The 25859-nt window shown below is 31.2% G+C and overlaps 3 protein-coding genes and 1 long non-coding RNA gene across 11 annotated transcripts in view; 2 read left to right on the top strand and 2 right to left on the bottom strand.

Moving 5' to 3' along the window:
• Window positions 1-3166: 3166 nt before the first annotated feature.
• Window positions 3167-17143, top strand: LOC141450214 (transmembrane protein 198). 2 transcript variants are annotated; one of them, XM_074120410.1, is made up of 7 exons: window positions 3167-3924; window positions 5659-5769; window positions 8662-8880; window positions 10320-10535; window positions 11127-11236; window positions 12372-12484; window positions 14478-17143. In XM_074120410.1, exons 1-7 carry the CDS (start codon window positions 3810-3812, stop codon window positions 14524-14526), a joined length of 933 nt encoding a protein of 310 aa, XP_073976511.1. In that variant the 5' UTR covers window positions 3167-3809; the 3' UTR covers window positions 14527-17143. The 2 variants fall into 2 exon arrangements, 1 of the variants encoding a protein (XP_073976511.1); XR_012455965.1 differs by having other exon boundaries at window positions 3169-3924; window positions 12372-13945.
• LOC141450227 (uncharacterized) lies at window positions 8273-20396 on the bottom strand. The gene is made up of 3 exons (XR_012455972.1): window positions 20269-20396; window positions 11802-11873; window positions 8273-8537 (listed from the first exon to the last, which is right to left on the bottom strand). It is a non-coding gene; the product is annotated as an uncharacterized lncRNA (long non-coding RNA).
• Window positions 19257-19767, bottom strand: LOC141450221 (acylphosphatase-2-like). The gene has a single exon (XM_074120425.1). It carries the CDS (start codon window positions 19673-19675, stop codon window positions 19367-19369), a length of 309 nt encoding a protein of 102 aa, XP_073976526.1. The 5' UTR covers window positions 19676-19767; the 3' UTR covers window positions 19257-19366.
• LOC141450207 (uncharacterized) overlaps window positions 20158-25859 on the top strand; it is a 37340-nt gene continuing 31638 nt past the window's right edge. For 4 of the 7 annotated variants that reach the window (XM_074120390.1, XM_074120392.1, XM_074120391.1 and 1 more), the window contains exons 1-3: window positions 20159-20578; window positions 20781-20823; window positions 25546-25834. In XM_074120390.1, coding sequence (XP_073976491.1) covers window positions 20792-20823; window positions 25546-25834 — 321 coding nt within the window. In that variant the 5' untranslated portion in view covers window positions 20159-20578; window positions 20781-20791. Of the gene's footprint in view, window positions 20579-20780; window positions 20824-25545; window positions 25835-25859 lie in introns of all 7 variants that reach the window. The other 3 variants (XM_074120388.1, XM_074120387.1, XM_074120385.1) reach the window with 1 other exon arrangement.

Below are 25859 nucleotides of genomic sequence, written 5' to 3'. Positions count from 1 at the left end.
CCTAAGCCTATATTTCATAAGACATTACCTATCTCTCATATGATTTTCACCTTTTTAAACATTAAGACTGTTGGTGGAGGTTTCAGAATGGTTATAAAAGCAATGCAGAATGTAACAGAAGTATTCAATCAAGATTTAGATTAGAAAGTGGTGGAAAATTTGGGTTAAACTTATGAACAAATTAAACAATTTCTATGTTGATATAAAAGGATCAAATTGAGCAAGGATTATCGATGTTGAAATGAAAATAAATTCATCGATAACTAAGAAAATAATAAATTTTATCATTTATTTGAATGTAACGTTGGAAATTTCGGCCAAAACTTCCAAGTACATTGCAATGTAACTGAATGATTGTAAAAAGAATCAAAATTGTTGATATTACCTAATTATTTGTAAATAAATATTCCATTGTGCAAATTTTCACAATTTTCCCTCACGTACTACCATCATAATTGTGATAATAAATAAACATTTTTTGTTTGTTTAATGTACACTACTTATAATTGAGATGGTCAGTAGTTAAATGATTAAATCAAGATGTCAAGGTTGTTCCCTCAATTATTAATTGGTCTCAATTCTTAAAATAAAACTCAACACCTTACAAGAATGAAAGAGACTTCAAAAAAAAAAAATCTGTCAATCTTGTTTCCTTTAAAATTGTTATTGAACAATCTTTCAATTAATTAAAGATATTCGAATTCTAGCTGAAGTTTTGGATATCCTAATATCTGACTTCAAGCCTTGAAAATTAAAAGTTATTACTTATATTTGACTCGAAGGTTTCTCTGGCTGCTCCTGCCTTCTTTTATATTTTTGTTTGTTTTACAATCAAGATTGCGTTTGTTCAGAAAGAGCTGTAGCGGCTTTAAGAACAGAGAAATCTAATGCCGGATTACTAAGTAGCAAAAAATTAGAAATATCACTAGAGTCCCGCTACTACAGTAAGTTTCCCGAGTAGGAGATTTATTATATATGTTCACCATTTTTTTTGATAATACTAAAATTTAATCTGTTTTATTAACACACAATATGCATTGTTATGTACACTGGGCCAAAAAAGTCTGTGAACACTAACCTAAATTTTATTACTTTTATTATTATCTTATTAGAAACTTCTTTTATTTTCAAATGAAATATACTATTCGATAGAGAGAAACCAGAGTTTTTCATTTTATATTCAATCTTTTATTTTTGTTCAGCAGGAATATCACAATTAAATGTTTAACAAAACAACACCCCAAACGAATGCAAAAAAAGTCTGTGAACAGCTGTATAAATATGTAAAAAAATTAAGATATAACAAACAGAAAAACGATTGAATAAAGTTTCAAAGTTCTCTATTGTATTGTAGAAACCACTACAGTCAGTTTTGTGAATAAATAATCTAATTAGTACATATTTAACCACTAATATGGAAGTTCCCAGACCAATTCGAGAACTTATTGTGACGTTGCGAAATGAAAGAAAAAGTATTCGAGAAATAGGGAAGATAGTTCAAAAAACCCCTTCAACGGTGCATAATATAATTAAAAAGTACGGAAATGTGATTAGTAGGCCACTCAGTGGACGGCCACCAAAACTTAATTCCTTTCATAAACTGCAAATTCTGAAGTCTGTTCGAGAAGAACCCAGGACAAGCGCTCAAAAAATCAGTCAAGAATTATCAAGTGGTTATGTGTAAGCGTAACACCACAGACAATTAGAAATAAATTACATGAATACGAATATTGCGGTCGAGTCCCGAGGAAAAAACCTTTAATCAATAAAATAAATAGTAACCGCCGATTGGATTTCGCGAAAGAATATGTTTCTAAGCTTTCTAGTTTCTGGGAAACCGTAATCTTTTCAGATGAGTCGAAATTCAATGTATGTGGGTCTGATTGACGACAAAAAGTGTGGCGAAAAAGAAATGAAGCTATGAAAATGAAAAATATGGAGCCTACTTTTAAGCATGGGGGAGGCAACATTCTGGTGTGGGTGCATGAGTGCTAAAGGAGTGGGCAAGTTAGATCTAATTAATGGTATGATGGACCAATATGTGTATGTGGATATATTAAGACGCAATTTAAAAGAAAATTCAAAAAAATTAGGGTTGGAGGGAACGTTTGTCTTCCAACAAGACAATGACCCGAAACATACCGCACTAAAAACTCGGGAATGGCTTTTAAATAATATACTCTGGCGCCTAAACACCCCTCCACAATTGCCAGACCTTAACCCAATAGAACATTTGTGGGATGAAATCAGCCGCGAAATAAATAAACGAGGAATAAGAAACCGTGAACAACTAAAAAACGCTATTTTAGAAGAGTGGGATAAAATTCCAACATTGACGACCACAAAATTATTAGGATCGATGAAAGCTCGCTTGTTGGAAGTGATTAGGAACATAGGAGGTCCTACAAGTTTTTAAAATTTATAATTCACGTACAATGTGTAAGAATGATTTATTTCTGCAAAGTGTTCACAGACTTTTTTTGCATTCGTTTGGGGTGTTGTTTTGTTAAACATTTAATTGTGATATTCCTGTTGAACAAAAATAAAAGATTGAATATAAAATGAAAAATTCTGGTTTCTCTCTATCGAATAGTATATTTCATTTGAAAATAAAAGAAGTTTCTAATAAGATAATAATAAAAGTAATAAAATTTAGGTTAGTGTTCACAGACTTTTTTGGCCCAGTGTATATTTTTAAAATGTGATCTAGAACTTGCTACATCATTATGTACGAGAAGTAGCTACGCTGATTTAAATTTAGAAATAAAAATATTTATGGTACTGAAAAATTCTTTCATTTTGTAGCCCTTAACATTATAATCTTACTTCAAAATGTTTGTGATGCAATAATGGTACCTTATCTAAGAACTTTTGTACTTAGACGTCCTCATCAATTAAGTAACAGTTTTTGAAGGTTTTCATTGTTTTGGTGTTACATTTTTTTTATTCATCATAAATTGCCTGTTTCTGTATTTTCACAAAAAGATCAGATGTAGGTTTCATATATGTAGCAAATAGTTTTTAAAAAAAATTATATCATCTACAATGAGAGTTATTCGTTATTATATTTAAAGCAACTACTTCAAACAATCGATAATTTTATTATCGAAATCAAAAAAACTCTATTATGAATAATTCTGTTAAGCAAAAATTTTCTTTTGCATTGAAGGTGCAGTTATTATGTAATTTTGGAGTGGGATGGAAGTGTTGCTGTTGAGTACTTAAAATTGATAGAGTTTTAGATTTTACTTTAACTTATCTAAATCTGCACACCTTAACGAAGAAAACAATGCGAATGATAAGTGATAACTATTCCTGCTAAGCTTAATGATAATGATAGGAAAAAGTAAATTATAGTGCAGAGAGCGTCTGCGCGAAATTTAAGGATGGTCAGTTATCAGCTTTGTACGGTTGGTCCTGGGTTACCTCAATCGCTTAGTTAGTTTGTATAGTGTTTGGTTGTGTTCAGAAAGGCGTCAAATATGTAAATTTTCAGGTTTACTTCCCAGCTCGGTGAAAGCGGTTTACTTTACCGAGCATTTATTAATAGTGTATTTATCTCAATATCCAGTTGTTAAGAGTCCGTCCACATAGAAACAATACAAAAAAAAAAAAACAGGCCAGGTTGGTAAAATTGTCTTTATTGATTTGACGATAGTGTCGAGAGCAGAAGGTACTTGGCAACAGGACGTCGTCTCTTTGTAACCTAGACGTCAACAATGACTCTGGCGCTCAGTTATGAGAATTAGCTATTTAAATGCCTCCGGGCTGGTGTGTTCCCGAGGAGGCATTTGAAAACACGGCGAGTTATGGCCAACTCCACTTTATTAGGAGAATGTAGTTTTGAAAACCAGCCCACAGATCCAATTTCGATATGTCTGGCAACTATGTATATTCTTTTTGGAATTGTCTATACACTTTTTGGTAAGTATTATTGTTTTGCTTTAATTCTTATTTTGACTGTAATTGTTATGTTATTTTAATAACTTTTAACGGCTTAAAACAGTGTTTGCTAATCAGTATTAGTTATTTTCATTTGGAGAATGGTTCGCTGTTTACTTTTGATCAGTTAGTTTTTGTTTTGTATATTTCATTCTAAATAATTTGTTTCCCATGATAATTGAGGAAATTTACCTTAATTCCACTTGTAAATTGAATTCAATATTGCTAGTGAATATTTTAGACGTCAATTTTAATATTAAACTTTCTAATTGAATTATGTCTTACTTTCATTTTGGTCTTATTTCTGCTACTGAAACCACTCATTTGAACTACATTAGTTTTTTAGCAATTACTTTTTCAAAAACATTTTTTTAAAATTATGATTTTGATAAATTTATTCATTCAATATGCATTTCATTAAATTCAGTAATAAACATTATTTGAGTCAAGATTGCTACAACCTAGTAGTTTCTTCTTTTTTAAATACAATATTAAACTAAGTAGCATCACCTACAGTTTACAAATTTGTAACCTGGTGATTTGATTGACTGTGAGGCTAAAAATTCTAGAAATCAGTTATTTTGAGTTTCTTAAATATTGCCTAACAGTTGCTTGGGCATAAATATCTTAATTATTCTTTGAAGTAATTGCATGTTCTAAGTTCCACCTAGCTTATTTTTTTTTAATTTTACAATTATCCTCATTGAAAATCTTTTAAATTTCACATGAAGGCGTCAGACAAAGCCCAACCATTAGCTCTATACATCGTGGAGAACACAAACCATGTTACCACCATTCTTTGTCTCAGATTCTTACAAAAATAATTTTTACGAGCATAGCTTTTGCTATTTCAGCAAATGCTTTTATTTCTTGCGATTGGCTCATTCTTCATTCAATTGACAGCCGTTATCTACTCTAAACGATTATCTATGTGTTGTTTTTGTCCTCACAAACAATCGCAAACTTACCATTTTTTAGCAGTCAGTTTTAAAACCATACAAATTCTATTGGATTCAATAGAATTGTCCGGATGTACTTGTTCAGCCGAGTTATTCTTGAAATACCAAAATTGTATTACCTACCTGCTTGCTATTGCTGATGGCAAAAAGTAGCAACGGACATTTAACTCGTGACTTAGAAGGTGTCATAATTATTTAAAGAAAAATAATTTATTTGAAAATCTAGAAAAATTATTGTATATATTTAGCACTGACTGACTTAGATTCTATTTTAAAACATTAATTATAGCACATACTGTGGCCACACTATTAACGATCTTAGTTTAGGTGTAATTTTTCCCCCTATTTAAATATTTTCATTTAAAATTACTCATTTTCCTATGTAAACCATTAAAAAACAGAATTTTCTTGAATGACGGCCCGTACATTGTAGAATTCTGAAAACGTCTTGATCATATTTTTATCTTTTGCACAAATGCGAAACATTTAATGAATTTTAGATGTAATTATTTTGAACTAATACTGTGCAACTTATCACATTGACGTTGAGAAGGTTTGAAGTAAAAATTCTTCCACTAAAGCCGAGAATTTCATTTTCTTTTTGGAGTCATTCGAAAAACTGATAAAAATTAAAAGTTATGTTGACTTAATCTGCAAAAAAAATTATTTACTTTAATTGTAAATTGTAACCAAATGGATTTTTTTTTAATATCTATACAAAAATTCGGACTTATTTATTGTTATTTCTCATTTCCAGGTTACAGATGTTTCAAAGCAGTAATGTTTTTGACTGGATTCACATTTGCTGCAGTGTTGGTTTATCTAATATGTATACAGGAAAGAGTGTTGCCAACTTATGCCAATGCTGGTAATTTATTTTTGATTTTTATGCTATTTCCCGTTTTGATGTAGCTTTGAAAAAAAGACATTAATTATGAAGATTCGAAAAAAAGTGAATGTAAGTGGTCAGTAGGCATGTGATAGATAACTTTTAGTGGAAATTGAAAACTGTTTTCAGTTTTTCTTAATAGATTTTTTTTTTTTTACTTCACTTTTATAAACTTTTTTTAATGCGATACATCCGGTGGCCATCAAATTTCAACCTTGGCCGTGTCTATTGTGGCGGGTATTTAATATCAGGTGTTTTTCTCTCTCTCTCTCTCTGCACTTCTCTCACTCCATTTCACATTTTATGCTTACAAAGTCAAAAAGAATTTTGTAGAAAGAATTGTAAGTACGCTAATTGTCAAGTCCGTAATATATATGCCAATCTTTCCTTTTTTAATCTTTCCTAATTTTGACTTTCCCCTTCAGAAGTACAAAGAAACTTTATGGTATGATTCTGGGTCGGCTCAGATTATAGTTATATAAATTTTTAGAAGAGATATTTACGATTTTATTAAATGTCTCATAGCCTAGACGTTTTTTTGTGATGATTTTATTTTTAGTCTTGGGGTTCATTTATGATTAGTTAGGTCAGTTTGGTCGCCTAAGTTTTTCTTTTAACTCCGATCACTGTCTACCTTTTTTCATTAAGAAGTGAGAAACAGAAATTGGAAGAGTTTTAAGTATTCCGCTTGGAATTTAAAGCGCAGAAAATTGGCGAGATCAAGAATTATTAATAAACAGTTCAACTTCACCTTCCTAGCGTAAACATTCTGTCCTGCATCTTCTTAACTAATATCCAGGAAATTGCCCACAAGGTAACGAAGGACATTGTCCACTTCAGAACACAAGGCGCAATGGATGGACTTACCAAAACACTTTAAAAAACGGTGTAGGTATTTTTTTTTTTAATGAATTTTTTTTTTAAGGCTTAAGGCGCGTCAACATCTAAGGTTATTGGCGCCCGGAGCTTTTTTCAGTGCACTGCCCAGGTCTTCGGAAAGTGTTCACTCGTTGCAGATAACACTGTGTCCATCACCGGACAGTGAGCTGTAAAGAAGCTCCTAGGAAGAGAAAATCTAAGGGTCAACAGCTGCATTCGAACCCGGTACCTCCGCGTGGGAGTCCAGTACGCTAACCATAGCATAGCTAATCCCTTCCCTATTGGTGTAGTTACGTATTAACCCGAGAAAGATATTCGCATCCTGGAGAGTTAAACGAAACACCCTCGTAACAGGTCCTTGGAAGTGTGGTCGGTTGGTACTCTCAATATTTCTTTTCGGATTATCCTAATGGGTTCCCAAATACAGGAAACGAAGAGCACTCCTCATTACTCTGTAGGATTAGCTGAACGCATCTATCCTACCGTGGATGTTTAGAGTTCTATTCAATATCCCAAGAATTTAGGGGAAATTATTAAAACTAAAAAGAATATCGAGAACATGTTACATTGCTACCACCATTAGTAGATAGTGTACAACAAGTCAGGTCGATTTCACGAGTTCGTTTAGTATGACGCTGAAATAAGTTAAAATTAAGTAGGTGTGGGTATGAATGGTTGCACTATCATGCACAATGTTATCAGAGCCTCACTCTAAGTCCGTCAAACGAAAGTGCGATGTAACGAGTTATTTATACTTAGCAATTATTTATTTGTAAAATTGCTGCACAGGAATTTGGTCCCTGAGCGGCATTGAACAGTTTTGCAATTAATAAAATACTTGCAGTCTGATTCCTAGCGTGCTGTTTAAAGGAAGTCGATTCTCCATTAATTCTACCAGATTTTTTTTTTTAATGTGAAAATTTTAATAATCGGGAGCAAAAACCAAACACTTCCGTTAGTTTTAAACCTTTGATTTTGAAAAAAAAAGTCTTCATTTACGAAAAGTTTTTTTTTTAATCATAAATTTAGATAAACGTACTAATTAACTTACAAGGAAGTTCAGTGGTATTCACTTATCGATATTTTTTATCGGAGTTAGCTTATCTTAATTATTATAAAAATAATTTTCAAAGTAGAAAGTTCGCTTAAATATGAATATAGTTATGTGTAATTTTTATCCCCAGATATTGAAATATATTTCTTATTTTCTGAAAGAAATACTATTGAGTCATCAAACTATTTTTACTTTTTTTTTGCATATTTTAAACAATTGGCATCATTTCTACATTTTTTTAAAATTATTATTATTATTATTATTTTTATTTGTAAGACTTTTATTAAATATATTTATTTATAATTTTACTGATTCTTATGTGCAATCATTTAAATATTACTTTAAAACTGTTTAATATTATCCAATTTAATTAAATCGGTTTGGGTAATTTACTTGACTAATACGACTTAGTCACCTGTATTGATTGTTTTGGTATGAAGTAATGGGGTTAATTTTATGATCAGTACTTTTAAAAAGAGCTAGAAGAGGAATTATATAAACTGAAAATGAAAAATGTTAATTATTATTAATACAGCATTTTATATGAAATTTATCCAAGTTTGCATTCATTGTATACATTTACAGTAACGTTTAATTTTTATTTCTGTTTGTTAATCTATTCAGATTGCTGTTAATTTAAATATTTATTTTATGAACAATAAATTTGATTAGCATGGCTGTCTGAATGAGTGTTGATTTGGCGTTGAAATAGTTGATCTTTGGATCCTTTGAAGACCAAATCGTGGCTATTATGAGGCCGTGTGTGATAGTTTGGGATTTCTTTCCAAACAGCTTTTATTATTTGCTCTTTCGGCTACGAACAAAAATACAACTAAGAAATGTGGAAAACTATAAAACATTTCCATTATTAAAATCTTACAATTTAGATTCAATAACGAACATAGATTGCAACCTCATAAAATCTCTTTATGTTACAGGTATAGCCGCCTGTGCAGGAGTACTGTTCGGTCTGATCACGATGACCGTACAGTATGTTGGACTGTTCGTGACCGGCTTTCATACTGGCAAACTTCTCGGACTGGCCACACTCTGTCTATTAGATAACCTAGATCAAACACTTGGTCTGTTTACAGCGATTACATCGCTTCTTGCAGCTGCACTATTTTTCGCCATCATCAATTTGCATTATACAAAAGGTAATGTTTTACCAAATGGAAAGTGAATATTGGACATTTCGCTTTAAAAAGCTTATTTCTTAGAGATAAAATAATTAATTCCACATTATCTTCACGAATATGCTTTTTAACATTATTCTTAAACGTTTTCCTGCAGAGATTACGATTAAAAAGTCGAGTCTTCTGACAATATATTCTTTAATTTGGTCAAGGATGTTTCATACTTAATTTTGGTGTATGTTCCTAGATAACTAAGAACGGCGATGTAGCTTTCTCTAACTGAGCAGTTCTAGAAGTAGAAGAAAATCATCTTCAAAATAATAATATACTTTCTAGCTGCTGACCTTTAGATTTTCTCTTCCTAGGAGCTTCTTACAGCTCACTGTCCGGAGGCCGGCAGTGCATTGAAAAAAGCTCCGGGCGCCATTAACCTTAGATGTTGACGCGCCTTAAATCATTAAAAAAAACTAATAATACTAATATACTTTATGCAATTCAGGTCAAGATGTGGCTAATGTGTTATGTACATCCTACTGTAGTTTTGTCAATCTAGACCGGCACTCCTGGATCTTCTATCCAATCTGGAAACACCATGTAGGGTCTAAGAAAATCACCAGATATCATGCCAGACGACCCGCATTCCTTAGCCAATCCCTATAAGAAGGCATCCCATAATGTAAGAATGGCCGAAACTAAATAATTTCACCATTCTAACATAAGAAAGATGCACACTTGAAATTTTTTTGTAACTATACCCCATTAAATCGCGTTAAGTGGACTAATGACCATATCGCTTACCTTGCGATTACTGTCTGAATTCTGTCGCAGGCTTCCATTGTCAAATTTTTCACTTAAAAGTAAAAGTAAAGTAATCGCCTATTTTTTCAGGCGGGGCTTAACGTCCAACGACCAATTAGGTATCGTGGACGGAGGCGACTAGCAAACATACTTTACTATAAATTTCTTTTTTTAACCATTAAATAAAATCCAAGGCCTAAGACCGGGAATCGAACCCAGTACCACAATACATATTAGCTTCACAGGTCTCGCCTCTAACCGCTCGGCACCGTGGTGCCTAAGTTTTTCACTTCCAAAACATAATGAAGGAAGCTCAAAGGTTCTTTTTGGCTAGAATGCAGCAGTCTAGTGGATTTCACCTCCGCTACAACCAGCTGCTTATGTTTAAACTAAACAGCCATTGCATAAATAACATAAAACCTATAATCCGTAACATAACCTTTGGGTAATCAATTTTCACCTACGGTATCTCACTTCAATCTCTTAAATTATATTGACCGTTCACACAGAGACTAGTTTTCTTTTCAAGCAGATAATCTCTAAGTGAAAACTAAATCTAAAAACTGCTCTGTCGCGCAATACTTCCTCGTGAGAAAATCAAAATTGTAAAAGAAGTTTTTATATTTCCTTTTTTTTCAAAATATATTTCTTTTACTATATAGGATGCACAATATTTGGAACCGCCGTCTACGGAGCCGCTGTAGTCATGATATCCGTGGACTACCTTGTAGAAGGATTGAGGACGGTGAGATGGGTCTGGCGGACTGGTAGACAAGCCACGCCATGCTATCCAGTACTCTTGGCATGTCCATTTCTTTTAGTAATCGGACTGGCCGTACAAATAGCCATAACTCCTAGTACTACGCATCATAACTCAGGTATAATTCTTTGAAGTTTATTGTGTAGTTCGTAGGCTATGAGCATGGGTTTGTGTCATCCCTGGAGTTGTGTGTGTGAGATCACAAGCTTTTTTTTGCGTGGTATTCTGAATTCATTAATTCATGAACAAAAAAGTATTCATTTGATTAGCGTACTTTAAAATCTCCATTTATCTAAAGATATTACATTTGTATTGATTCTTCTTTCAACATTAACTTCGTAATTTAAGCAATTTAGGAATAAAGGAACAGGGATTTGCACAGTAATGCCCACATTACTATAAATCAGAATAATCTTCTACTTGAGGCTGACTAGTCGTAGATCGCCTTTATCGTTTCGAAACTGTTCGCATTTTGTTGAGGAAATAAATAAATGGAACACTTTGACTGTATCCTAATCTTTACAAAATAAATTTAAGCACAGTGTAAAATAAAGACGAATCGCGATAATATATCTGAATTGAGAAATAATTAATGGTGTTTTAGGACCCCTAGGAGGGTTTCTTGGGTGGAATATTAAAGAGAAAGAACTGTAGATCTGAATAAGTTTTATATACTGAGTTATTAATTACTTTTTTACCTGTCTGTTAGGTAAACATCCTATGCGCGCTCGTACTAGGGAGCAGAGAGCTGAACTAAGACAGAACAAGTACAGATACTTGTATCAAGTAAGAACTGCACATGGAGATGTCATCAGCCAGGTAATCTTTTGCTATTTCATACATTATACATGTTTAGCACTTCCATGAAATAAGATATTAGGCGCCACGGTAGCGGAACTGTTAGAGGTGAAACCGTCAAAGCTAAGAAGTATTGTGGTACTGGGTTTGATTCCTGGTCTAGGCCTTGGAATTTATTTAATGTATTACTTAAGAAATTTATAGTCGCCTCCCACATGAAACCAAATTTGGTAGTTGGACGTAAAGCTCTCTTTGTAATTTAGGCATTACTTTACTCTAGTTTTACTAAGATATAAAAAAAAACTTCGTAATTGGGATTGAGAGAATACGTAAAAAAAAGGAACTAGCAGACAAAACGGGATTTTCCATAAATCTGTTCAAATTAAATCAGCAAATTTATTTAAATGAACTAGCGGAAATTTGAGAAATCTTCTGATTGCTTTCCTAGTAACTGTTGACCTTGCTAAATCCGAGAATAAAAGTAGAATTAACTTTTTCTTGCTTGCTATTCTTAAGCGGATACTCCTCAACAACTGTACAAAAGGTGCTTAAAACTAGTTATTTGTAAAAATCCAATAGCACTTACGTTTCATCTCTAACTATTCCTTAGAATCTTCCAATCGTTTGAAACTTGGTGAGATGTCCTATTCTGCAACAGCTGGAATATCAGAAAGGTCATACAAACCCATTTCCTTTAAGCTAATTTAACTTTATTGCGAGTATTTGCATTATCCATGGTATTTGTAGGTCATATTTGTTTAGAATAGGTAAATTGGTCTCTCCTCTTTGTAGATGTAATGAGACGGAGGATTTTGAACACATAGTTATGGTTTGCCCTAATTACCAAAAAAGGAAAGGGAAAAGTTTTTTAATGAGATCACAAGATATTGCACTGTTCCCCTCTATTTTAAGGAGATAAAATTTTCAAATAATATCTACATGTATTCTTCTTTGGTAGAATTTATTAAAAATAACAATATTTAAAAACCTACCAGCCAGATATGGCTAAAAACAAATACAAGTTGTTGATTGGTAAATAGTGTAAACACTGATACCATTAAAAAAAAAAAATTGCATTAGTTTCAAAAATTACCAATATTAATTTTGTTTTAATCAATGATCATTATTATTATTTATTTTTTTATGACTATTTCAGAACTATGTGCAAGCTATTCAGAATAAAGTGATCGGACCTGGCGAGACATCCACATTAGAATCGGATGCAACACATTTGACAATGCTACCTGACGGCCAAACGGACTTCAATAGGTCTGTAAATTATTATCGATAATTAATACACTTATAATGTCCAAGTAAATAATAATTAGTGATTCGATATTTAAACAACAAAAAAAATCGATTTTTTAAAAAAATTGTAACAGCTTTTTACTGGTTTTTTTTTTAGTTGCTTCGTTTTGATTTTTGTTGTAAGTTATTATTTTTATATAATTTTATTGATGACAATTTAATAGATTGAATTTTTTAATAAATACATAAATATAAAATAAAATTCAATACTACCAAAAAAAAGTTAGTAATTCATTCGGGTGGAGAAGGGCTGCTTATTGAATTTATTTTGTATTTTTACTTCTCTCTTAAGATGTTTTTTTGTACTGTAACGAGCGCACAACAAATAGCGTTTTACAAATTTGCTAAATTAAAGAGAAGGATGCGCATGAATTTCAAAACAAAGATCTTTTTTTTCTTTTCTTTAAAAATTGATTTTATTTTAAGATATTGCTTTGATCTCCAATCCTTGCTATGTATCTATTTATTAAACTAGAGTGTCCCAATTCATGCCAAAAATACTATCAAAACATGAAGTCCAGGCTTAGGTATATACAGGATAATCAGCAACTGGAATGTCTTGTATTCTGATGCCTGGATTGGTGAATCTCAGAAATTTCTTGGGGGAAAAAAAACAAGAAATATCTTCCGCGAGAGCTATAGAAAAGGTACATTAAACAAGATATTTGTTTTCGGTGATCTTGGGATAAGTGCATCCTTCTTTTGATGGAGTAGACAAAAACAGGAGACTTTTTCTAATGTTTATTGTCGTAATATTTTTTTTTAAAAATCAAAATTGAATATATCTTTCTAGTTTTAAAAAAACTAGATTGGGTCTAGAGTTGTGATAGATTATTATTTTGTAAATTATATCATTACTTAGCAGTATAATATAATTAAAATAATAATAAAGTTGAAAACTTTGTTTAGGTAAAATGAAAAAAAAAAAAAAAAATCAAAATAGTCAGGGATGTCTTGTTCAAAAAAAAAATAATAAATTTACAATTTTAAGTAGACTTTAGTGCGAAAAAAACCCTGGAGTCAATTTATATATTTATTATTTAAAAATCTATCAGGTTAAAGGTCCATTTATTCCTTAATTTCTTTTAAGAGAGAATAATAGATCATGAAATTAGATTGTTTTGTTTTATAAAATTAAACATAACCTGAAAATAAACTTCCCAGTAAATTTATTATTGTACAGTGTCCCACATGGAAGATTACATTTATAATATTGAATGAAGATTTATTAAACAAACTGCCATTAAATGATTATTAATTAAGTTATTTATATTAAGCACAAAAAAAGAAATTGCTTATTCTCTGTTAAGAAAAAGATATTCTCAAGTTATCTTTACCAATCTACTGTGGAGTAATGTGAATAAAATTAGTAGATACTCTTTATATGAAAACCCAGTTTAGAGCTTGAGTAAAAACTATCATGTGAGTACAAACTCATTTTTATTGTTTTATTCATAATCATTTAATAAACTCGGAAAGACTCTCGATAAAATCAGAATTTTTTAACGAAAAACATAAAAAAGAAAATTATTCTTGATCATTCAAATGTGTTGATGGGATATATAACATAAAGCACTTTTTCTTTTTCAATAATTACGAATAGTTGCTACAAATTCTAAGAAAATCCAATACAGAAGATGTTAGTGCCTGGACTACATTGGAGTACATTTTCTTGTGCAGTGGTGTTTTTTTAAAAGATCAAAAAATAAATTTAGAAAATGCACATTTAAGTTCGAACTTTTCGAATCATATTGGGTATTTTCTAATTATAAACTAAATTTGTATGTGTGCATGTATAAAAAAAAAAAAAAAAAAAATGGGCTGTTATTACTTTTTAATTAAGTTAGGTCAGCATTTCCTAAACTTTGAAACCACCGTTGGTAGTTATCGTAATTTGTTTGAAGCGATCCTTAACTAAATCTTTAATGTTTTTCTTTTTAAATTGCCAAATCAGGAAGCTGTTAGAAGATGGGGGCCTAACGAATTCATTCTGGAATTTTTGAAGACTGAACACTTACCATCAGGACAATAAGATCCTCAAAAGAAAAAAAAACTAGCATTCTACCAGTTGCTCCATTACGTTTTGCAGGAATATTGATTATCCTTCAGCACTGATTTTTCTCTTCTAAACTTTTTTGGGGCGATTCACAAAACTTTGTATTGTTCATTACTGAATCAATCCCGGCCGTCCCGGCGGTTTACTTTCCAGAAACTCTTTTTTTTTTAGAACCCAGTTTTCTGTGGCATTCTTTCTATTTCCCTAGAAATTTTTAACTGGTTCCAGATTTCTTTAGATCAAGTTCATATTTTTTTTTTTCTTTTTCTCCATCATTTTGCAGGCAGCTCCCCCCAAATATTCTTTCTAAGACGCTATAGAATTTCAAGAGAGCTTCTGGAAAGCAAATCTACACTAGCAGCCACTATTGGCTTTATCCCTTATACATTTTTTTTTTTTTTTTGCTTTTGTCATGAGAGTTCTCAAGAGGACCTAGCGAAGGTGTTTTTGGTCACAAGGGACAGGCCATAACTATTCGAAGAATATGACTTCAAGGTTGATTCCCTGGTAGGCAGGTAGAGTAGAATTCTAAATCTTTTCTAGCGCTTCGTTTTCCATCAAATTTACCTCAGCTAAGAAAAGGAGTTTCTATTCCAGACTGTAATAGTTAGGGCCCCCATCCCATCTTATGAAATTACCCCCTAAAATATTCAACGAGTGGTGTCCTAAAATAGTAAATGATCCGCTGATCTAGATTCCTAATTATTTTATTTTATTTATTTAACTAAAAAACTATTAAGTTCGAGACGTGTTATTAATTTAGATTTTATTTGAACATTTTTGTTTTGTGGTGCTTATATTTTGTAATAAACGAAATAATATTGATTGTATTTTACTAATTTGAAGAATTACAAAAAATAATCATAATGGAAAAACCAAAAATTGTTAGCTTTACTATTAAAAAAAAAAATTAATTAAACAATATGGTTGTGATATATTGTCAAAAATATAAAATATTGTTTTGCTCTTTTATGTCTTATTATTTATATTTGTTTTCATTTCGTATTTTATTTCATGGTTATTAAAGCCAAAAAATATGTTTAACCAAATATTTTATGTGTTAGTTGTACAAATAAATAAAGAAATATATCTTTAAATGACAAGAAGATAATATGTAACAAAATACATACTAGATTTAAGTTTTTTTTTGTTTTTTGTTTTATAATAAGTAAAAATTAAAAAATTTAATCTATTTCATAATTGTACAAAGTTGGAAAAAAAAAATAGCGTTGTGGATATTTTACAAATTTTAATTTTTTTTATGAAATAGAATTAATGTTTTTTGCTTAAATAATATACTTCTTGCCGAGAAGATGTGATATCTTCATGCTTCTATTGGTGGTCCTACAAGAAGGCCCTGGGACTTATCCACCCAACTTCGTCCCTTCTGGCTGGCTCTACCTATCTTCGCCACCTTTGAACACCCCATTCTTGTCAAACTGCCTCCCATCTAACCATCTTTAATGGGATCCTCCTTCTGTTAAAGATCCGTCCCGGCGGCTTACTTTCCAGAAACTCTTTTTTTTTTTTTAGAACCCAGTTTTCTGTGGCATTCTTTCTATTTCCCTAGTAATTTTTAACTGGTTCCAGATTTCTTTAGATTAAGTTCATTTTTTTTCTCTCCATCATTTTACTGGCAGCTCCCCCTAAATATTCTTTCTGACGCTATAGAATTTCAAGAGAGCTTCTGGAAAGCAAATCTACACTAGCAGCCACTATTGGCTTTATCCCTTATACTTTTTTTTTTTTTTTGTTTTTGTCATGAGAGTTCTCAGGTATAAAAATGTTTCTGAGTCTATCTAGCAGATCGGATTATCTCACCTTAATAGGTCCTAAATGCTTTCCCGTTGTGATAATAGACGACGGGCTGTAAAGACATAAGTCTGGTCTGCCCCAGACTCTAATTTTGTGTAGTTTTAGATTTTCTTTCCTGTAATCTCTATTTGCGTAATTTTTGTCCAAAAAGTATAAAACTTTGTTTACAAACAAAAAGTTTTGGGTGCCAATATTTTCCTTTTCCATCGAATGGAAATGTTGCCGATTCTTTCGATAATTTTTATTATTCTTTTTTGTAAAATATAAATTTTGAGTACACATGCGTATCAATAAGAAAGAAACGTCCTCCCAGTTTTTGTAATTTGTACAAATAAAAAAAAAAAGTGTTTTTTTTTTAAAAATTATAGTATAAATATTTTACATGTAAATTTAATGATTAATAATATAAAGAAAAAAAAAAAAAAAGCCACGTTTTATAGTAGCGCAAAAACTAAGGGGCGTTAGGTTCCCTAAATTGTAAAGAATATTTAATGACAGTTTTTAAGGAATGCAGAAATAAAATAAAAATATTAATATTTCAATTAATAATAGTAAACCTATATTTTTAACGATGTAAAAAATGAAAACGAAAAAAGAAAAAAATGAAAAAATTAAATCTTTTTTGACCATTTTTTCAAGTGCTGGGCACTGTTTGTTGTTTTCTTGTTTTTAATTTGAAAATTTTATTTATTTATTTATTTTAAATGAACATTATTTATGTGTAAAAACAAATATAATATTAAACAATATTGTGTTTTTTGTTTTTTTTTTCACTTCGGGTATTTCATTGGTTCGATATATACTGATGGACAAAATTAGCGCACCACTCAGTTTTTGTTTAGTTAAAATTAAATAAATTAGTTTTCCGCTTTTGTTTTGGACATACATCACTTGTCTAAAGCGATTTGGGGAGACAAGAGGTCATTCAAGAAGAGATGTGCAGCAGAGAGAGAGACGATAGGTACATCCGGCACCTGGCTTTACGAAACAGGAGCATAACGAGAAATGAGATAAAAAGTCTCATAAGGCAAGTCCGAAATGTTTCCATCTCCAGCAGGACTGTTAGAAGAAGACTTAATGAAAGTAACTTTAGAGCCCGACATCCTGCTCGTGGCCCTCTCCACAGTTCACAAAATGACCAGGCTTCAGTTTGCACGTGAACATGTGAGTTGGACTTAAGACAACTGGAAGAGAGTTCTCTTTACAGATGAGGTGAGAATAGGCCTAAATTCTTCAGATGGCCGTAGTTACAAATGGCTTATTTTTTTCAGCCAACAATATTTTGAAAGTCCAAAATTTGCACAAATTGGAAATCATAAAAAAAAAATAAGAGTGGTGCGTTAATTTTGTCCATCAGTGTATTTATGTAATTATTTTTCCCATTACGAGCGATAGAGTTTGTTTTTTTTTTTTCGAGAGAGAGAGAAATTGGGAATCTCGAAGAAGAAGAGTAATCCGCGAAAACCCACGGTACTCACTCTAAAAGAAATGAAGGATCATCACTATCATTAGTAGGACGTACGAAGGGCACCTAGAAGAAGTGTGAATTCCAGGAATTAGGGCAAAGCCTATATGTTTGAAATCAACAACTTCTTAGTATGATATAACAATTTATTCCCTCCTTAGAGGGTCACGTCGTTTTTTAGCTCCTCTTAAGTATAAAAAAGATATTTTTACAAAATGGCCTCCTGTGCATGGTCAGGAATATTCCATTTCAGTGAAATTACTATTAAGAAAGACTTTCAAGAAAACTCTTTAATCTAAAATACCATTTTTTCTGAATGGATTTTTCACTTTATAAAGTTTTTGTCGCGAAAAATTTCTATGTTTTTTTCTCTAAACCGCGAATACATGTAAATTTCATAGAAGTAGATCTTCTAACTTTTTATTTGAATAATTCTTCTTAGTTAGTAATTAGGTAGTTTTGAAGTGGGATGAAGTTGAGATCTAGGACAGGTCCTTCAAATGGATAATCCAAAAAAAAAAAAAAACAATTCTTGTGATAAAAGAAAAAAGAATGGGAAAATTTTCCACAAGATTTTCGAATCTTCGCACACTTATTGTGCCCATAACTTTATATTAAAGCATTTTCTTAGGAAAATGCTGGCAGTAAGAATATTAACACTTCTAATAGTAAAAGCAATAAGGGCAAAAAAAGAGAGATAATGGAAAAAGATAAATTGTAGAATACTTTCTAAGATTTTAGGCAAATGGGCGTAAGAAAAGATGATGAACAAGAAAAATGATGACCGCGAAGTTTGGAGTAAAGTTATTCACGAGGTCAGGTCCAGCTTCAAGGACTTTAAGCACCCTAGATTGCTATCTTAAGTAGAATTTACTAAAATGAATTGTTAATTTTTTCAATGTTACATAAAACTGTCAAATACAAGCTATAAATTTTCAAAATTAATAATTTTTCATCAAAGTTATGTATGTTTCAATGAATGGAGCTTATAAATGAAAAAATTGAAACGTTCCTTGTGGCAGGCATTCTAAAATCTTCAACCTCATTACCATTGATTCCAGCTAATCTGAATTTAGTACCCTTAGGAAGAGTTAGAATATTCTGAAGGACTTGTATAGTTATGCCATTCATGATCGTAACAATGCCAAAGAACTGTGGCGGTCTTTAACTACTTGAAGATTATTTTTGTTTTATTAAATACAATTAGTCATACGGATCAAAAGATGGGAACCTATTCTGCAATAAAAGAAGTCGAGGACTAAGACATTTTGAAAATGCTATCAAAGTATATATAGTGAAAATAAAACAAATTAAACTTTAGAAAATTGGCGAAAGCTTTTCATGTTGGATAAAATATTGTTAAAAAGAAAAAAAAAGATGGATTAATACATTACCAGTTTACAGGAACATGCCTTTATTCTACAATTGTACAAATAAATAATGTATATAAATAATTTTACCCAAAAACAATTATGTTGGAGCTTAGCGAGAGGTAAGAACAAAAAAATTATCTATGAATACTGAAATCTTTATACTGGGATTGTTCAATTTTCTTTTCCTGGGAGAACACACACTTATCAACTTTGCTTGAAGGGCTTCCAGTTTTTGTTAACCATTCTTTCATTTCGTCCACCTTATCTCGGTTACCTTCCACCATTCCAATTACGGTACCACTTTCGGTATTCTGTACAAAACCTTTTAAGCCTAACTTGATTGCTTTGTCACGAGTATATTTACGAAAGAATACACCTTGCACCTTACCAAAAACTTCGAATCTTAAGGAAATAAGCGAGTTTCTGGCAAATTCGCTGGTCATTTTGTTTGATACTAATTGCTACTGACAACGAGGGAAATTCAGCAATACTTATAAAAAAAACTATTTTCAGATCCCAGGCAAATTATCACATGTTTATTAAATGAGTGTCCACATTGTTCGTAAAATTAAATTCTTTGAGAAAAAAACATAGACGTTAAATGTGGCATTAGAATTATGTAATATTAATTAATTTGCATAATTAAATACAAATTATTTTAAATTAAATTAATGATGACTTTTAAGTAGCGTAATGGTCTTTTTTCTTTTGTTAACCTTTCACAATACATCAACTTGTAGGGCAACGTTAATTAAAAAATTAAGAAAACGTAGAGAACATTTACAATAAAAGCAAAAAAGTAGGCTGCCCTTCTTTTATTGTAATTATTACTCTTTTTTTGAATAATGTAACAGCTGAGATATCAGTATATCTAGTTGGAGCATGCGCCTTGAGTAATGTGACCTAAGGGAGCAAGACCAACTGGATACCATATATTTTATGTATTGTGCTTTTCCGTTAAAAAAAAAAGTTCATTCTGTTTTTATTAATAATAGTAATAATTTAAAATAGATTCTTCAGATTGTTAAATAATAACCTTTAATGGATGATGGACGAAGAATTTTCCCTTCTATGTATTAAACACTGTTGAGAAATTTTCCAAAAAGTCCAGCCATATTGGATTGGATACTCCTGTTGTCCAGAGATCGTCATTCAGAGTTATTTTTGGGAATTAATATTATTCTGTATATTTTCTACAGCGCACATATTTCGGAGATAGTGAGGTTGTAAATTAATACGGGAACGTTTGAATGTGATTAATACAGTTGTTTGCATTTACTTGCTTCGCAACTTATTTTACCTTCTGTTTACCCCTGCCACCTAGCACAAAGGAAAGATTTTTTGAGGTATTTATAACTGTGAATTACTTTTATAATTTATGTTTTTAAATTAATAGATTTACTAAGTAAATTATATTACTTTCAAAAGGTACCATTTTTTATTTAAGGGCGTGCCTTAGGGTCTTATTATCGATTTGGTACTTTTAATGTTAAATTGAACGCTCTACAGTATTTTTGATAATTTCTTAATTTTCCGTTGTTTTTCTAGGTATTGCCAGAATGACAGAATCAATGAAGTTTGGACCAGAATGGTAAGTAAATCAAATTGAGTAAAACTGTTCTGATAAGGGCTCCGTTATAATAAAAGAAAAGAAAATGCAAAATGCTAACCTTATCACTACACTAACTTACGGTATTTTTCTCGTTAAATAAAAATAGATAATAGCTTGTAAGTTCATCGTTTAATATGCATTACTATGTTCAAGTGAAAGGTTAAGCAAATATTCTTAAAAGTTAATCTTGTTTCGGCTGATGCTTACAGTAAACCTCTCTTCTAATCCACGTTTTGATATTTTTTCTTGTAAGTTGTAGATATTCGATACCCTATCATGTTTTTATTATAGAATAATAATTTTGATTTGTCCTCTTACATCCTCTTCTTTATTGAATATTCTTTAATTCTGATTCCTGCAAGTACAATGCGTAAAATCTTTGCTTTTTCAGGGAAAAATAGGTTACATTAGTTCAGATCTCTGAATTAATGGAGGTTTTTTGGAAATCTAATTTCGATTGTACTCAAAAAGTAATAATTTTAAAATTAAACTTATAAACTGAACATGTAATGTGAATTAACATTTTTATATATATTTTTTAATTTCCATTAATGAAGCTTGTATTTTCTTCGGTTGTGATCAAATCTAGATTCTCATTTTTTGTTGAAAAATTGCCTAGAATATTTCATTTATTTTATATTATTTTATTTTGTTGAGGTTAGGTCGTTTAACTTCTGTTTGTTTTAGAAGTATTAGTTTTTATTTGAATTTACCAATTCTAACTGTGAAACATTTATAGGTCCTTTTTTTGTGTCTGTTCAGATGAAATTATTTTAATTCATTTTTTTTTTTAAATAATTGAATTGCATAATCAATTTTTATAATTTTTTTTTTCTGAGAGCGGCACCAAAAAAAATCTGTTCTTAAGAAAATTAGTGTAATGGTATTTTTTAAAAATGATTATTTCCATAATTTGATTGTATATTTTGGTTATGATTTTGAATAATTACTATTTAATAATAAAGTTTATGGCGGACGGAGAAAACTTTATTGACTTTACCGACAATGTCAGCAGTTATATGTCTTCAACACTGTCAATATATTACAGGGGGAGTTCTATTCTTTCGAAAAGTTTAAAGCATTTTACTGTTAGTACACATTGCCATTGTTTAAATTATATGATGGTGTCTTATCGTTTCAATTTCACAAATACCAATAAGTTCCATATTAGTTTTAAGTTTTGTTATTAAGGATTTAGCAAAGAAATAAGACGATTAGCTTTTTAAAGTTTACTTCTTCAGAAAAAGGGGCGAACCAGAATGGCCTCCTGGGGTGGGGTGAATCTGCGAAGTAAGAAAACCCGCTAGTTAAGCTTAGACGTCTTTTGATAATATCCTTTCATAATGACAGAAATCTTGAAGTCAGAAGTATTGATGCTTTAATAGCGTGAAAGACCTAATTGTTGCCAATATTATTGTAGGAATAATGTTTAATTAAATTGAATAATCGTTAATTATATTGATAGTGCAATTCAGTGTTTTTGTTATCAATATTAACACAAGAATGCGTAAAAGTCACTTACTCTTATGATTCTGCTTTCTTTAAGCTCTCCGATGGAGTGATGAACCAATTCAGCTTGAGCGAAAGCAAATATGTCTGAAATTTATTTAGACGATACCTTAGATTTCAGTACAATTAAAGTTGTACCTAATTCTTTTATGTGACAAAACCTAGTACTGTTACTTAATGTACGAAAAGTACATTTACACAGATACACTTCACCTTATTTCCATCTAAATGTAGCTTAATAAAACATGTTTTGGGTGATGGCAAAAGTTACTTTAAAATATATGTGCGAAACATGACCAGTATATCCTTGAGTATTGTTTTAATAGAAAAATGATTCAAATTAAAATTATTTTTTGAAAAAAATTACACTCCAAAGAGTGTGGCCCTAGTAAGTGGAGTTATTAGAGATAAGCTGCTTTTTTTGCTATATTGCATTACAAATACGAAACTAACGGTTAAGCAACAATATTAAGGATATAGCATATATATCAGATGGAATAGAACATCAAATCTTGTCGGTTACTAAGATGTGTTCTGCCACGGTCTATAGTCACTTGATGACTGAAGTTGGGGTCAAAATTAATTTAGTGCTTTTTTTTTTTTTTTTTGCATCGGTAGCACCCATAAAGCCAGCATATCATTTATTTGTACATAAATACCAGAAATTTAGATTTAAACCTTTATGTTTTTATAAATTATCCATTAGTACCTAGAATCTGTTAAATTTTAATGCCCACCTCTACTATTTAGTGCTTGTTTTCATTGAACAAAAAAGGCGGTATTCCAAGTCGTGTTTGGCAGATCTCATTTCAGTCCTGTTTCATTCAACATTCTTCCTACTGTTGTCTGAACCTTTTGAACGAAATCCAAGATCCTATACCATTAATAAAATAGAATTGAATAAAAGGAAAATTCTTAGAACCACCTGAACTTCGGAACTTTCTTAAACCATGTTTGTGGTTCTCTTTCTTGAACTGATTCCGGACTTGGTTACTTGCAGCCCCTCTAAAGCGTTGCGCAAATGTATTACTTGGAAATATGACGATTGCGGAAAAAGGAAGGCAACTCCTGCCTTCTTCCGTGTTTATTATAAATTCTTAAGATAAACTCTTCTGATGTTAATTTTGGATAAAACTTTCAGGGATACCATGTGGGACATAATTTTTCATCCAACGTAAAGAGATAGTCGTCAAACCATGTTTTTTTTTTTTCATATCTAAGCGACGAAGATGGATTCTCATCGTTTAACGAGTTTTTTTTGTGTTATTTCTCTCTCTAATCCTTGTAAGAAAACTAAAACAAAATTAGAAGTTCAAGAAATAGTGAAATTAGGCCTTGGAGTAAAAAAAAAAAAGGCAACTAAACCTCTATCTGAAATGTGTACGATATGTTTGTGCTGTTAGCGCCCCCCGCCGACGAAATTAATTTTTCATCTAATCAACAGTTCTCTGTTGGATCTTCATGAGTCCGTGTTGAAAACACCTTAATTGCCTTCCTATTGATTTATTTCTTCATTCATTTAATTGGTAGTTCTTATCAATATCCTAGTTGATAAATGGTTGGAAAGGGTTTAAAGTCTGGCCCTTATTTATTTACTTTTTTTCTAGTCAAGTTTTTCCTTACAAAGATGATTATAATCTTGCATCTTTTTAGTAGATAATGGGCCGGTAAAATTCCATTTTTTTATACGAATAAAAAAAAAAAACACTCAAGAAAACCGCGAACTAGGGTCAATAGTAAATAAGAAGTAGGAGATTTTGGGTTCATAAGTTTAGTAGGAGTTGAGAAGCGCAGTAAAATATACTAGAAAATAAAATTTTTGATCTAAGAGATTACGGAAATATATTTTCTACAAAATTTAGGTTATGGTATTCTGTGAATGCCACTAGAAAACTTATGAAGTGCACTATTTTTCTGCTAATAATAAATAGAGTTGGTAATTAAAATGTTTTTAGTTATAAAATCACGCAACGTAAAAAAAAAAAAATTAAAGTGAAATGAAACTTTTTGTCTATTAAGGGGTAGATAAATTATCACCAATTTTAGTCGTAATTTTACGCCAAGCCTTTGACCTTGGGGACTAGGTCATCTTTAGGGCTTTTGCTTATTAACAGTTCTAATATTTTTAACATCAGTGGTTGGTATGTCTACTTCTTTCCTGCTTAGGTGCTTTATTATTATTATTATTTTATCTAAAAAGAAGAATGAGCAACTTCTCGGACCGATATTAAGTCAAAAGAATAATCACCTATAATGTCACATTATAGCTACTATATTTTACTGTGATTCCTAAATTCTGCGCAAAGAACCAAATAGAACTTAATACAAGCTACAAAGAAATGTCCGACATTTACAAACTGAAAACAAATTTCAACACCCACCCACAATAGAAATGAGCAGATATATGTTTTATATGTATAATCTATTAAAATAAAAGTCATAATTTGAATAAAATTGTTCAGGTGGTTTTTTTTTGACTGATTCCTCGCCAAATTCCTTAATTCCTGATTCCTTAATAATTTACGGTCACAAAACCTAACATATATATTCATATACAGGTTGTATTACATTTAAAGTAAACAAAAATATTTAAGAATCAAGGTGCCACATATTGTAAACCAATCAAAAATATTCTCCAGTAGATCATATCCAAACCATTAATAAAAAAACAGGAATATAAACAATGAAAAATTATATTTGTTTGTTTAATATATCATATTTCTAACAATTAGACCACCACAGCTTATCGTGAATTTAATATCTCTGATCTAAAACTTAACAGACTGAAGTAATGTATTTTTATTAATTCACCAACTTCTGTAGACATTTACCATATTTCCTCGGTTTTTCTTGATCCTTTTTAAGCAAAGATCGGTTCAGCTCAAATATTTTATTACTGTTATAATAAAAGTAATCAAAATTAGTTTGTAAAATATACAGGAACTTTGGCTACAATGTTAAACGGAGGGCCACCATAAGAGCATTGGAGAAAAGGTGTCCCTTATATAAGAGAAAGGTTTTTCCAAACGTTTTCTAGAACTTTCCTAGATTAGGAGTTATTCTTTGTTACACCTCGAAAGTCACAAAAAAAATGTTATTTTGAATTAACTATTTCGTATAAGAACATCTTAATTTATACTTGAAAATAAAATTTTCCATTTATAATAATTTTTATGTGTAAAACATTTTTAGGCTTAGAAATCTGTCGGAAACTCCTGTTGGAGGCGCAGGTACTACTACCGGTACAAGTGGAGGAGTAACTGGCGGCACAGGAAGTAGTGGTACTAATACAACAAGCAGTGCGCCACCTCAACCTCAGGTTCGCTATCAGCTGGCCGAATTCAGGTACGGTCGGGAAGAGATGCTGGCACTCTTCTCCAACAGTCTAGTACCACCAGATTCTTTGAGACAGTTGGCCGGCCTGTACGTAGAGAAGGCACAACCGCCTCTAGCTCTGAGCATTATGTCGGACGAAGAGACGGTGAGTGGCCGAATTCATTGGTTAT

This window comes from Rhodnius prolixus, unplaced genomic scaffold (assembly GCF_049639745.1).
Source record: "Rhodnius prolixus isolate KJV_2025 unplaced genomic scaffold, Rpr scaffold_2, whole genome shotgun sequence".
In the NCBI taxonomy this organism is placed as follows: Eukaryota; Metazoa; Arthropoda; class Insecta; order Hemiptera; family Reduviidae; genus Rhodnius; species Rhodnius prolixus.
The sequence above is the reverse complement of the archived record's forward strand: the minus strand, read 5'-3'. Positions and strand labels throughout refer to the sequence as shown.

Bases quoted from the DNA above. Each gene is read 5' to 3' on its own strand.
- LOC141450221 (XM_074120425.1), bottom strand. From the start codon at position 19,675: ATGACCAGCGAATTTGCCAGAAACTCGCTTATTTCCTTAAGATTCGAA.
- LOC141450214 (XM_074120410.1), top strand. From the start codon at position 3,810: ATGGCCAACTCCACTTTATTAGGAGAATGTAGTTTTGAAAACCAGCCC. The intron at 8,881-10,319 runs GTAATGTTTTAC...TTTACTATATAG, and splicing joins CAATTTGCATTATACAAAAG to GATGCACAATATTTGGAACC. The intron at 10,536-11,126 runs GTATAATTCTTT...CCTGTCTGTTAG, and splicing joins TACTACGCATCATAACTCAG to GTAAACATCCTATGCGCGCT.